Source organism: Amblyomma maculatum, chromosome 9 (assembly GCF_055883805.1).
Source record: "Amblyomma maculatum isolate TAMU_Amacu chromosome 9, ASM5588380v1, whole genome shotgun sequence".
NCBI lineage: Eukaryota > Metazoa > Arthropoda > Arachnida > Ixodida > Ixodidae > Amblyomma > Amblyomma maculatum.
The window spans coordinates 103,293,993-103,309,224 of NC_139352.1; the positions used below are offsets into that span (position 1 = coordinate 103,293,993).

The 15,232-nt window shown below is 44.4% G+C and overlaps 2 protein-coding genes across 2 annotated transcripts in view; one reads left to right on the top strand and one right to left on the bottom strand.

Annotated features, from left to right (window-relative positions):
* The window catches only part of LOC146180075 (uncharacterized), a 348,140-nt gene that overhangs the window by 135,152 nt on the left and 197,756 nt on the right, over positions 1-15,232 (bottom strand). The window lies entirely within an intron of this gene.
* LOC146180077 (uncharacterized) lies at positions 1,074-1,304 on the top strand. The gene has a single exon (XM_084579931.1). It carries the CDS (start codon positions 1,074-1,076, stop codon positions 1,302-1,304), a length of 231 nt encoding a protein of 76 aa, XP_084436057.1.

Sequence of the window (15,232 nt, forward strand, 5' to 3'; positions counted from 1 at the left end):
GTTTCATTATGGGGCATTCTAGCCAAAGCAAATATTCTGTTGCCAGTGGCCTTTAATTTGATCGTGTCATGTTCTTGACTCATGTGGCTTTTCTTAACAATGTGTTTAGCTACGGTGGGCTGCCGGTATGGGCGCAAGACTGGTAAATACGAGGACGCGGGTTGAATCCCTGCCGCGGCGGCAACATTTTGATGGAAACAGAATGCGCATCATGTTTCCCGTCAGCGCACGGTGAAAAGCTCCATATATAGCCCGATTTATCCAAGTGCTCCATTACAGCGTTCCCCATAGCCAATAGGTTGCTCTGGGACGTTAGGCATCACAAAATAAACGTTACATTAGGGTGGAAACCTTTCTAGGCTCACGACTACGAATGTGTTCGCTGGATATGTCTGCAAAAAATGTTCGCTCAAACTTGCAGGGAAAAAGAAAACATGTCTCCACCGGGAATCGAACTATCTTTCTGACCCCCGCGCAAACCACTAGGCTACGCCGGGTTCGTAAAAGCCGATCGTAATTCTCATTATCTAGCGTGACGATTGGATTTTATTGGTTGTGAGGCTTTCCCTTTTTAACGGGTTTGACAATAAAAGTCCTGCCAAGTCCTGACTGTGGCGGAGGACATATTAGCGCTGACGATGACGTAGATTTAGTTGACAATGATGAGAGTAGCGACATTGGTGATAATGATCAAAGTAGGAATGGAAATGGCGATGCATATTAGTGATAAAAGTTCTGCAAAGTGGCTTTTGCCATTTCCGCTTTTAGGAAAACCTAAGCGTAGTCGTTTAATTCTTTTTTTTTTTGCAATACATTCGTTCTTCCTAAATCAAAATACTCAATCGGCCTCGAGTATCAGCGGTTATTTTGCCACGGTGATCGACCTCGCTGCGATCATTTTGAAACACTCGTTAATTTCTCACTGCGTTCGCTGCCCTCCCGAAAGCCCATAATGTGCCCGAGGGAGGGACGCGGCCCGAGAGAAGAAGAGGAAAGGAAGAACGCCCACTCGTGCCGCGTGTTCTGCCAAAGCGGCGCCACGCTGAAGGCGCGAGAGGAGCCCAGCGAGCGCCATGCCTTCGATGGACCGGGTCCTCACGCTGTTTGGCTACAAGCTGGACAGGAAGCTGGGCGACTTCAAGGCACGCCTGCGAGAAGAGCGCGGACCAACCAACACGGGTGCGAACCCCTGGAACCCCGCCACTGTCGTCCTGGACTCGCTGCGACGTCGTAAGTGCGGTTTCGGACGGCTAGCTACTAAGGCCGGCAATTCCGGTCTCAGGAGGCAGCGCTCCCGGTGCTAGGTGAAAGCGCCAAATCCCTCGCCACAGCCGCCATTGGGTCTGCCGCATCGCAGTGGTCTGCCGACCAGTCTGCACCCTGGCCAACTGCTCGACTCCCAAGGCTTGCCTCTGGAGGACCAACCTGAGGTCAGGATTAACTCGAGCACTATAAATCACGACTACAGCTACAACAGTTGAAGCCCCGGAACTCGTCATGCCATACTGCCACCATGATGCCGATGTGGATAAGGCGCAGCTTCTGAGGTGCTTGCTGTCTTCTGAAGAACATCTGAAAGACCGTAAACATAGAGGACTATCTGTTTATGACGTGTACGGGTTCAGAACAAAATAATTCAGACCGATGTGGGCGGCACTGGTGCGTGTTTACGTACTGTTAAGACCTAATAGTGCAGATTCGGGTTGATTGCGGTGTGTACAGAACAACGCAACGCTACTTCGATGTCAAGGAACTCTGAAGGTAGTCTGGAGTGAAATGACGAGCAGTGACCCAGACGGCGTGAAGTGTGGTCGATGATGTCGCTTAAATAAGACCAGTATTGTCATGGCTCTTTGTTTGCACATTTCTTTATTTAGCCGAATGTTTAGGGGCACCTCGCAAGGTTGAATAGATTTGTAATAATCGAGCAAACGCTAACCAGGAAGAAGCTTTTTTTCAATCACGGTGTTTGTAGAAGTTACATAGCTTTCTTTTGGCAGTACTTGGGTTGAGGCTATTAAGCAATAACTTTTTTGTCTATCTGTTGTCTGTGTTAGCGTGAACGTCACGTACGGCGTGCACACTTTCCACACCCTCGTGTAATTTCAACTAACGCGATACTAGATATGAGCACTCGTTCCACAGCAGTAACGCAAATCTACGACAAGACCAGTTACTCTAAACGTGCTACTAAATACTTGGTAGATGCTTGGCCATCTTTCTGATTATTTAAAATTATAGAGCAAAAAGCGGGGGGGGGGGGGACGAAAAACTGACACATCGCAAGGGTTTGTGGTGTGCGTGTCTGTTATTCGTCTTTCGCACATTTCAGCTGGGGTATAATTATCTAAATCTAAATTTCGTGAAATTTCATGTGCATTTGAGTTCCGAAATTGAATTCTCACTGCCTCGGCTACGCTTCCGCGGATGAAAAATGTTTAAGCGCTCGAATAAGCGATTTTAGAAGAAGTTCAAATGCGCCCACATAGCGGTACTGTCTCCTCGTAAGCTACAATAGTCTTGCAAGATGAGTATTCGTTCATGCATTCTTTTTCCAGAAAATTGAAGGCTCATGTGGCCTGTGGCAAGTGTTGAGCTCATCACTTGTTGGCCTGTGAGGCGGCCACCCAGTGCATCAGCAGAATAAACCGTCAACGTGAAAGCGATGGCTTCCATGCAGCAGGATAGCATAGCTCAATCAACAAGTGAAGGTATAAGCAGTTGAACGTTCCCAAGCGACGTATGCCAAGAGGCACGCTGATGATGATGATGAAAACAATTATTGATATTGGCTTAGATTACGGTAAGGCTCGTCGGGTCCATAGTCCGGGACACAGTTGGTAAAAGCCGCTGTCCGTGCTCTTTCGACGCGGGCTCGTTGTTCCTCGAAATCCGAGCTGGACAGGGCCGCCTCCCAGCCCTCCCACGTTGGCTGATTTATTATATCAATACTGGTATTTTGTTGACAAGCCCATACCATATAGCATAAGTTTACTAAAAGAGGTAACCTCGCTTTTTGGCGCAATTTTATTCTCTCAAAGAGAAAGCGACATTTTAGGACTACCCACCGGACACTCATCCAATCAAATCAGAAAATGACTTCTTAAGACTACCCACCGAGCGCTCATCCAGTCAAATCAGCGACCCGTCGAAGTCAATCCTGTAGCGAAGTCGGATTAGGAAGTATCCAGTTACACTAACGGCGAGTCTCCTTGTGACACGTGAACAGCAATCCAGTCGTCACCATGGGTCGATGGTTCGCGACTACATTTGGGAAGTAGAAAGTGAAGTCCTGCTTATACCATTTGTGACAGTATAATCAGTGTATGGCAGAAAGTGAAACCTTGTGAAAAAGTCACCTCCTGCATGTCTATAGCATAGCACCTTGCAATGTCCAGAATAACTCGGTGATCAAAAAACACTGCACTTATGCCTCTTAAAGACTTTTTTTCTTTTTTGGAAATGAACTATACGTCAATCGCGAGTAGTATGTGCTAGTTATACAACAATTATTGCGAGTTGCAGTTGCGGGTGTTAGCGTAATTGTAGTGAGTTGTAGTGTCCATCGCATGAAATTAGGAAGAGGTCGGTCTCCATCAGGAATCGAACCATTCTCCTTCCGACTCTGGCCGAGCGCGCTAACTACAACTCCCGTCGAGCTCCGAGAAACCGATCGTAATTCTTCTTGTCTAAGGTGAGATTGATATTAGCCCTTTCGATGATGATTGTGATGTAGTTAGTGATAACGACAAAGATCATAGTAGCTCTAGTGATGGGATGATGATGATGCTTGTAGGAGCGAAAATGAACGGCGCAGTTAGTGAAAACAGCCCTGCAAAGTGACTTTTGCCATTTCCTCTCTTAGGCAAACTCAAGCGCAGGCTTGTCTTTTTTTTATCATTCTGTGTCAGCACTGCTGCCTGAAAAATATGTGCTATAGGCTGAGGGCATCGAAGTTGCTTGTGTCGGCTGTTCAGAATGCGGGCTCCCTGCAATGTGCCGCTTGCAGCCCTTCTGAGACTTCAGAATATCCTCTAGTTCTGTGCCCAAAACATTATGCGCGTGAAAGGACATTAGCCGCTTTCCTGAAGAAAAATTCCCGCATTGCCTTCAAGGAAATGCTGACGTTTTTGCGTTTTTAGAAAGACACGGGCCTCGACTTGGGTTTGTGGCGCGAGCAACGTGTGATCATATATTTTTATGACATTTTTCTCCAAATCATAACCCATCAGTACCTTCTTTCCTCTTGTCTTTCACTCCCTAGTTCCAGGCCATGTACTCATCTCGCCGGCAAGCTTTCTGGTTTTCCACGCAGTACACTCTCCCACGTCATGACACGATAGTCATGGTACACTACTTAGCATGCAGTTTTGTGCAAATGTACAACTTCTCGCCCTACTCTCTCTTTCAATACGCCATTCACTGCGAAACTCTAATGCAGTACACACAACGCAAAACAATACACTCTGCATTGTAGTATAACAATGAACTATGTAGACCAAATAGCCCGGATTTCTACCACCCATCAGTACGACATTCACGTTTCCTCGAAGATGGTGTCATCAGAGGCAGCGCTGAACATCGCTCTGGAATAGTTATCGGCATTCGAATAAGGGAAGCGTCTGTTTTCTCAACTGGACGAATTGGGGATGGGGCGTCAAATCAAGCCGCGCATGTGGAATCGGGCGTTTACAAGTTTGACAAGCGTTGACAAGGTTGAAACGCGTTGAGTTCCCACCGCAAAAATTCAAGGAACAAAGGAATACGTTTCCGTTTGCGGTTGCATACTTACTGTGCCGAGAAAGAATATACGCGTAGGCACTCTCACATTTGGCAGCTCGACAAAACGCGCTTTATTTGCTGTGTGCGCGTTGCGGGACTACATGTGGGTGAATGATCCACGCTGGCTGTCTTATGATACTGTATTGTTCATTACGACGCCTGCGCCACTAGAACAATTTGCACTATCGAAAGGAAGAACAAGCACTTCTGAGTACAATCAATCTAAATGAAGAAATCTCAGCCCTCCCACTGCAAAGTACTTTTGCTCAAAGATGAAATATTTCTTTCGGATCGGTTTATGCGCCTAATACCAAAATCCAAATTAAGGAAGCGTTTCGTATTCCTACCACGGTGTACAAATGTAAATTGAAGTGACGAATGAAATGCGATGACGTTGCTTCCAGCAATAACCAAAGAAGCTAAAAGAAAAGGAGTTCAAGCGAAAACAAATCAAGCTACCCCAAAAAAACTGTGGCTTTGAGCGTAATGAACTAAAATATGAAATAATCAAGCATGAAGAAAATGAAAAAAAAGCTGTACATTTAAACAAATGCACAAAGATGGCATTCTAAAGACTGGAAGTTTTTGTTCAGCGATTTCTTAGTTTTGGTTTATTCAGCAGATATATTATTCCTAAACAGCTCACATGCACGTTGCTAACTTGAGCACTCTTTAAACTTCATTGCCTACCCTGATCTAGATATTGTTTCCTAACATTCAGTGAGTAAAACCCACCATTATTACGTGACCGTGAGTCATAAACCCCTCGACCTTAACGGTAGTGGATCCGCCTTCACTCCCCCGCTCTGGGACAGCTGGAGCGCAGAGGTATTTGTAAGAAACGAGCCTTTCCTTTAGTCATTGTTTCTTTTCATCTCTTTTTTGTGGGTGCGCTGCCTTAACGACTGAAAAACCAACCAATATAAACGCACCATACTTCCTCTAAGCACACAAAGCTTCATGCGGGGGGGGGGGGGGGGGGTGAGGGGGTGGAACAGATTATTCTTCTGCGTCTTGTCGCCCCACGAAATATATCGGCCAAAACAAATCCTTTTGGTCAATCAGTTTTATGCGTTTGTCTTTCGGTTCACTCGTTCCCGGCTTATCTCCTTACGACGCCAGTCTATACAGCTGCCGGGTTCAGCGAATAACCCGGCCTCCTTCTGAACTCGGGGACATCACCAACACAACAGCCTGCAAGACACACTGAGCCCAGCTCGTCCTCGGTGGCTCCAGTGAGCGGAGTTCATCGCCCTTATTCCGGCTCGTTGAATGCGCCGACAACGACGGTGCGGGAATCGAGGCGGAATCGGATCGGCCTCCATGCGGAAGCCCCGGCAGTTTTTAGATCCAGGACAGTGTGAGGTAGCTGAGAAAGGCAGAGAAGGAACAATGTAAGCCGACAAATGACAGCTCAGAACGAAGGCCTGTCCAATATGATGGCCTACGCTGAAAAAAAAGATACGCCGAGTGTTGCGCTAAACCACTGGGCCCACAGTTCGCTTCATCGTCACGCCGCTTTCATTGTGTGTGCTGCATTCTCTATAATTTGTAAAAGTCAGAGCATAAGTACGTGCACTCTGAAGTGCGCCACGTTCAAAAGCTCCCAGAACACTCGCTTTTGACGGGGACTCTATTCTTAATTCATGCGCATTGAACACTGAAGGGTAAAGCACAATGTGACTCGCAGTGCGCCTGTCGGAAGGTTTTGCAATTTTAAGACATCGCCCATTATCAAATCATGTTCTTGCATCGATAGCTGCTTTAGCCTCGATCTTAGGTGCAAAATTCGAAGACATTGTATTCGTTCCCTATAAACAGAGCTTGTGTCTGCTGGTCGAGAAAAATATCTATGTGCTCCAAGTGACTCTCGGTCTGGAAGAAGCGGGAAATGAAAGTGTTAATATAGAGATGTATAATCAGACTATTGCTGGGATCTCAATGTGGCCCTAAAAGTACGCTTAAAAATTTGCAGCAATCGCCATTATCATAGCCACGAGACGATATACCCGTACTACAAAGGCGCTTATCATTCACCTTCATCTGTTGCTGCTCATAAACCCCTGTAATTAACGGTTCGGAAGACAACCGCTTATAAAACTTATTTAGTTTTTCTTTCAAAACCTACAGGGCCATACTTCACTGACACTCTGGGGAAGTCACAGCGCCATCAAAAATTCATTTGAAGCAGTATTGACAAATGCATAATTCCGTTCTTTCAAGCGAAAGATATGCGCTGCGTTCGGCTCTGGACCATCTTGACATCCGTCCTTTCACAGAGGAGAAAATCCTCGGCCCATGGCCACAGAAGGCGTCTAACGACAAAGCCTTCAAAGCACTTATGTGCTTTATGAGAGACACAAACTTGATTTAGAAACTGTGACTGAGCTCCTCGCCGCCTCACCTTTCCTATCATTCTCTTCTATCTTTCTCCTTTAAACTCCTCATTCTCCTTCCCCAGTGCAGGGTAGCAAACCGGAAGCTTTCCTGGTTAACCTCTCTGCCTTCTCTCTCTTTCTCTCTCTCTCTCTCTCTCTCTCTCTCTATCTCTCTCTCTCTCTCTCTCTCTCTCCGTTCTCTCAACGGAAGGGTCCTCTGAGCAGCGTAACCTGGCGTCAAATAGCAGAAATATTGTTAAACTGAAGAAGAGTGTATTTAAAACCATCTCTTCTCCTCAATTCCGTGGCGCAATGGGAGAGACTTACTCTGCGTTTTCTAACGCTGTTACTGCGGTTCGGTGCTGCATATCTTTTCTGCACTCCTCACTTTTTTTCTCAATATACAACAACAAAATAATTTACAAACATTTTCATGGGGATGAATTGCCTTTTATGTTGGATTATGTGATGGTTTCGGTTATAAGGAGCCGTAAACTCCTCTCGTACAAGCCGGAAGGAAAATCAAATGCTGCGGTATGTCAGCGCTCGCACTATTTAATTCCGTAATAATTTCTAAATATTTCTCGCGTTCAGTGGGCGTGTGTTACATTTAGGTTGCGTTCAAAGACACTTCTGTGGCGGAGCCATTGATGAACTTGCTGACCTATACAACCAGTGTGGAGGAAGGAGTTTCGGGGCCCTACCGTTGAGAGATCGAAATTACGCTTCACAAATACAGGATATCATAAATTACAACGCCGAGTTATTTTTGTCCAGGTCGCCATTTCTAAAAATGTTAATCATATGGTCCTCTATAAACGCTGTGCGCAAAGGCGAAGGTGAAAATATATTTCCGGTAAATATTATTTTACACGCAGTTCCCTCGAGGGCATACATCCAGCGGCCTGCTTCCGGGAATACATTCGACTTCCCTCAATATAGCTTGAGCTTATATTTTTTATCGATTTAACTTTATTCAGTTCAATTTTTTATTGCTAGTGTAATGGAAAGGCACATCTCTTGTGTCCCTCCATTTGGGACAGCTCCAGATTTCCCGGCCTCGCATAACTCAGAACCGAAAGTGGTGCGTTAACTGTCAGACGCCTGGCGATGAATAATAAATCAAATTAAGGCTGTAATGCGGACGCCATATCATATGCAATTAAATCATGTGCGGACCGAGTGTGCTGTGAAAATTTAGCCCTCGGTCACGTAATAATTACTGCTTGTGAATGAGAGATCTTGTGATCATTAAAGGCGGTTGCGATGACGATGGAGCTGCAACGGAGTTTTTCAGTTTTTCCCCTTTCTCTCATAAAATATGAATAGAGAATTCACAGACCTACCATGCATTCATTATATGAACTTTGCTGAGGCAGGGAGGGAGGGGGGATAAAATGTTGAGCAGCAAATTTGGGAAGCGACAGAACACATGCTTCAGACACGTGCCGACACTGTTTTCCAGCTCGTAACACCGCACGTCATTGTCTGCTGCATTTTGAAGCAGCCGTAAAAACGATGCTGCCTCTATGTGAACCTGTCACAGCATGGCACGTCAGCGGCTGTATCCTCAGACCCAATCTTTGCTGCTTATCCGCCGGGTTAAGGATTTCGTACTCCACCAGTTCAGGATATAACCATTATCAAGCTATGATAATTGATAATAAATGTCTTATTATGGTACCTGCTGGTTAAATGCCTGCCAGGCAGACCTAATGGGATACTATGAGATTACACTCTACTTTTTACAGATGACACAGTCAAATAACGCGGACCCCCCCCCCCCCCCTCCCCTCCCTAGAACGTCGGATTTAAAACAAACGGAAACAAAATGTCAGTGTTCTGGTATATCACCATTTATGCACCAAGTTAGCTGTTTGCTATTTTCCTTCACTGTTAATGTCATTATCGAAGTTTATAAAGCGAGGTAACGACTGCATATGAAAATATATGAAACCGATCATTTTAAAATTTTGAAGCAATTCTGGTTTTGGTGCAGTGCGTGCCTCGAATAGCCTGATACGTGCAACAGGGAAACGATAATTAAATTTTGATATAGAAATCAACAGTTTTTCTGAACGAACTACTTTGATTTCTAAGTATTGCTGCAATTCTGTACCGTTATCTTTAAGGATGTAACACGAATACAAATTGCTCAATAAGCGCCCGCTTGAAGAAGTTGTAAAATTTGGTCAGAAATGCGTATATACATCACGTATCTGACATTTTGGAAAGTAATAACATTCCGTTATGTTTCTTGTTTTTATTATTATTAGTTAAGAACGGTGGTTAACAATGAATATTAAAACAACAAGAAGCCAAACTTTCATGTTGGTGTAATTTATTTTTCAAGAGTTGCTAAATTAATACAGTGAAAATTCGTGCTTTAAAGGCAGCTTTCTTTAATAATTAATTTTCTGAGAAGTTCAAATATTTCGAAGGGTAAAAATAGCTCATCGTATCCTCTCCATTACGCCCCATTACCAGAATCATTTCAAGTGTGAGAAATGATACTTCCAAGCAGAGTACGCACTCTGCCATCAGTGGCTTTAGAAAGCTGTAGTGCTGCTCCTAAAATCAAGAATAATTATCCATCAACTGCAAAGTATCACTCAAGGCGTACAGTTTTCATCTGTAGCTGTTCTTTAGTAGGTTCTACTAAGAGCTTACCCGCGCTACGAATTTACTCAAGGCTAAGGATTCCCTCAAAAAAAGACATTAGATGGACACGACCTGCGTTTCAGCCATAATGCATTTCATTTCAGTAAAACTTATTAACAACAGTAAACAAAAGAAAGGGCTCCCTTAGAGGCAAATAAGCAGCAAGAAACGCTAAATCCATGGCGCTTCGTGTCATAAGGTGCCTCCAAAGAGAAGCCATAATGATAGCAACTACGTTTTCTCCTGTACTGCGAGACAAGCTAGCGGTCTCGAAACAGCTCCAACCTCTCCAACCCATGGCTAGACAGCGCGCAGTCTCTTATTTGTCCTCCTTTCCGAGCCATTTTCATTCCTTTTGCCTGCAGCCAAATAAACGCCAAAGTGAAATGCGTGCATATCGCTGACGCAAGATGAACACAGCAAGAAAAGCCTTTTACCTACCGCCTACTTCTACTGCACGAGTGAGCCAACTGTTACGTTCACGACGCCCATGCGTCCGCGATATTTACAGCACTCACGCATAGCCTGGAGGTCTGCGATATCCTCGAGAGCAGATGGACGATACTCAATTTCTTCGAATCTCGGTTTTAGTTTCTGAGCCGTGAGGCAAGCGGTAGTTACCTATACCGCATTGCATTACTTCAGCTCAATGTTATAGATCCTAGACTGACAGCGTTGGCTGAGAGTGGAAGGACCAGGGAGAAAAGCAGAGAGCCCGGCGGTTACCAGCCAGGAGATTCGGTAATGCTGTATTGCAAGAGAGCCCATGGTTTTGGCTTGAAGAAACTATTCTAACTTGTTTCTTCCTGACATGCAATCTCAGAAACACGAGGCAGGCTCTTGGCAAATCGATACGGTTCTGCCTGTAGAGTGCGTGCCAAATTTCGTGCAGGGCTGGAGAAAGAAAAGCAAGGAATAGATGCGGAGCCAGTGCAACGTCTTGCAGCGCAGTATACAAGCAACTTGATAGACGAGGGGAACCAAGCTAGCGCTCTGGAGTGGGAGAAGCTAGATCGGCAGAAATGTATTTTGCAACAACAAAAAGTTCAGCGGACTTTCTTCGAGGTGTCTGCCACTGTCGACCCCATCTTTTCGTTTGAAGAGAAAACTGCCTGATTCTCTGAGCACGAATTACAATATTATTTTATCAGGGCTGTCTATTTGGATGCGTTTCAAGGCTGTGATGAACCTGGGAACGTGTCGTGAGTGAGGATCACGTGATTAAGAAAGCAATAATCTAATCAAGATCTGTATGAGTCGTGCAGGCGTCGGAGGGAGCGCTATTATTGGCCAATGGAGGGAGGTTCACAAAACGGGGCCTAATACGATAAACACCGTACAATCTATTTAGCTGAAGAAGTTCGTAAATGGGAGGTTCTCCTTTAGGGCTTTGTGTTTATTCTCATGCGTGTGTAAATTCATATACGATGATCAGGAATTACTGTTTATTGGTTAATATTTTGGATTTTATCTCTGTTTTGTTGTCTTCTATCATGTTGTCAATAACAAAAAACACCTTTGTATAATCATAACCAGAAAGTAGTGCGCATTCTGCTTTATTTCGGCCACTTTTGGTCCTCTATGCTTTTTTTTTCATTTATTAGCGCTTCAATAAAACAGTTACCTTAACTCGGCGTATATGTGAGCAGCTCGATACATTAAGTTTCGATTTTTCTTTATTAATTGTACTTCTGACGCTGAACAACACTATGATAGACCAAGAACACACACGGCGATAATAAAGATCTCGTCTCTTTGCGCCTAGCCCAGCAAAACGTTGCCGCACGAGTGGAGCAAACATTTCACAAGCCCAGCAGAATTTGTAGAGTGAACGAAACACAAATGTTTAGGCTTCGTTTTTATGAGGTTTAACGTCCAAAAGTGACTCAGGCTATGAGAGACACTTAGTGGCGGCATTTCTACTACCTGAGGGTCTGTAACGTGCACTGCTATCGCGCAGAACACGGGCGTCTTCATGAAAAAGCAACCACCGTGGCCGGGATTCGATTCCGCAATATTGGGCATACAGCAGTCGAGCGCCCCGACCAAAATAATAAATATGCGTCTAAATAGGTATCTTTGAAATAATAAACTTTTGTTGAGATGCTCGAGCTGCTGTAAATAGCAGAGCGCATGACAGCAGGTACACCACTGTCTTGAGGCAGCCATGTACGATTAGGTACTTACGCTGCACGCATTTGATATTACCGTGTATCCAAACCAGGCAGCACCAGATTCCAGCGCCGTATAGAGGAGGATCTGCACAGCCAGGTATACTGCTGATATGGTGGTGGCAATATGCGCTTCCACCTGGATGCACTGACAAAACATCCCAATACATGTGAAACCAATGAGCCAAATCAATTTTTGCTCCTTTTCGGTTCCAGTGCTTTCTCCGCACTAAAACCAATAAAAAAAATGCAACACGAGCAAATATTTTTTGTCCCATTCCAGTCTTCATTGAAATCAAACCAGATAATTTCCAAAACGAGCTAGAGAAAGCTAGAGAAAGGTTCTGTTTTATTCTTCCTTTATTCTTGACATTTGAGACGATTCTTCCTAATGGCACCTCTTTCAATAAATACGCTTTGTTAACATATTCCGGCTTTCTTTCGCGGTCACTTGGCTATGGATTACCGCGGTGATTTTTTTTTTCGACTTTTGTTGTGCATCTATGCGCAGAAATGTATATTTAAGGCCACATTCTAAGATGTATACTTTAGAAAGGTATGTCGCACGGCGAGTTCGTTTCCAGTCATTCTAAGACCGAGAGCACAAGCAGGCACAGGAATTTTGCTGTTTCTCTATACGCCCTACAATTGTACGCGCCTAAAATGCGCACAACAAAACGCTCGATCTTACATTGTGTGTCTTAAGGTATGATAATAAATGTTTCCTTTTTTCTGTCCAATACACATAGACTACGCGTTCTAGAGGGGCTTTACTCACTGGAGGTAGAAGACGCCAGCACTCGGTGGAGGGAAACAAAAGATGGACAAGGGCATCAAGGATAAAGATTCCGCAGGAAGTGGGACTAACCTCAACAAGGGAAGAGGACTTTTGCAAATGGCTTACCGACAATATTAAGAACAGAAGCCTTAATTCGCCGGTTCCTTACGGACAGTAATTTACACGGGCTTTTATATTATGCCTTATGGCAAGCTTGCGTACAAAAAGTAAAAAACAAACAACAGATGCTTGCTCTCCTGATGCGACTTTACGTAGAAGTTTCAAAAGCACCCCAGCGAGCGCCACGTCCTCGATGAACGGGCTTATTACGCTGTTCGGCTATGAGCTGGGAAAGAAGCTTCGTGACTTCGAGTCATGTCTGCGCACGGACTGGAAACCATGCCATGAACAATGCCAACCTCCGGAGCTCCGTCACCGTGGAAAACGGCACAGCGCCTCACACGTGACTTCGGTGGACATCATCATGAGGAACCTCAGAATACTACTTAATCAGTTTACACAAGTTAGGCATGTTATTAGGTCCCACTTCCTACATGTGGACACGATCTCCTCATCAGCTTCATCACACACTCGAATGTATTCATGCGCCCGGTACTTCTTCGTAGGAACCGGTGCCTCCCAATTATCGAATGAAAACTGGACAGGAAGTTTGGCAAATTACAGCAAGGCGTCGTGTGCACCGCTGAAAAGTCTTTGCGCCATGGACTCGCACGGACGACAGTGAAGTACGGTCTGACAAAATACGCATATCTGAAGAGCAGTGGTCAAAATATCGTGAAGTCGGCTAAGCGAACAAGGGTACCAGCATTCTCTTCCTTTGCACAGTTCTCGATTTATTGCCAATGCTGACATGAATATCACATAGGGCATGTATCCTTTTTAAAGCCTCATGTAATTTCAACTGAAAGTTTGCCAGATATGAACATCCCTTCATTCAGCATTGAAAAAAACATGCTTTCGGGAATAAGAAAACATGAAAGAGCGCATATGATGGATTTGAAGAATATCTCTGAATCGGTTTCATTATATGCCCTGATACCAATGCAAATCATTTGTCACACCTGTTCGAGGAGTTTAACTTTGAAGCTCTTGGTGTTTTTGGTGGCGGCTGTACGTACAAGCATAAGGCGCTATTATGATGTGGCGGCTTCTTTTCCTCTTGGATAACTTCAGTGCAGCAAGCGGAAGATAACCACGTTTTTGAGCTCCATTTCAGTCATAGATAACCAAGACGACTTTCGCTGGCTCAGTAAGAGATGCAAATCTAATAGGAGAGGGGCCCCGTCTCCTTGTCCGCAGAAGGGAAGCTTGATTAGAAAGCGACGCTACCATTAAAGATGCATATTTCACCGAGACACGCGGGCAGAGACACAGCCGTGGGACTGCACAATTGAGTGATGGTTCAAGACCACTGTCCTGAAGGTGAAAGTGCAAACCTCTCTTAGCGCATAAATCACAATCGGTACTTCCCGAGGGGATAAAATAAGGCAGCCGTATTTTCTACTTCCTTATTTCCCTTCTTCGTGTTCAACAAATAACACGATGTTGAGGGAAAGCTGTCGACGGTAATATTTTTTTTTCGTGCAGATGAACTTCGTGTCAATGACATGCGTCATGAACAACTTAACAACTGGCGTTCCTCTTTCGAACAGTTTCTTGTCTGAAAACATGGCGTCATGGGAAATCCAAGGTACTTATAAAGTGAATACCGTATTACGAATAATGTATTCGTCAGGAGCGCACACGTGAGGCGGAACGCAATAATGTCCACAGCCTTCAAAACTCAGCTGCTGATATATGGATCATCATAATTCCACCGCTAAACAGATCACTTCATGGGTCCATGATGCGAATGGCGTTTATGAAATACAGTGTAGTATTAAGATCCTTTCTTCCATTCGTTTTAGAAGATAAATAGAAACTTTACAAAAAAAGTGTATTATCTATTATATGTATCCATTACATATATGTCATGTGATAATATAGTTCTCACTAGAGGAAAACGAAGCCCCGGTTTCTCCACTCTATAATGAACTAGAACAATGATCTATTAACTCATTGTATCAGCGTTGCCAGCCGCGTATTGTCATTCCCTGAAAACTGCAGCAACGGAAGTGCTGGGTGGCGTCACTAAAAAATAAAACACAACAAAAAGGAAATCAATAATGCTATAAGTTTTTTCGACTATACATTGAAGTGCATAAACTAAAATGCACACGCAATAATATAGTTTGCTGGATTAAAATTGCTTGCAGTATTTTTTTCTTCATGCCAGTTGCGTCCATCGCGCCATCTTTAGTGCGTTGAATCAAAACGAATAAGACCGCACTTAAAGGCCGCACTACCCATCGCTTCCGTGGCGCAATGGATTGATACCACGTACCTGATTTCTGTGACATGTTTTAGATTCCTGTAGGTACATTTTTGTATTTTTTCCCAGC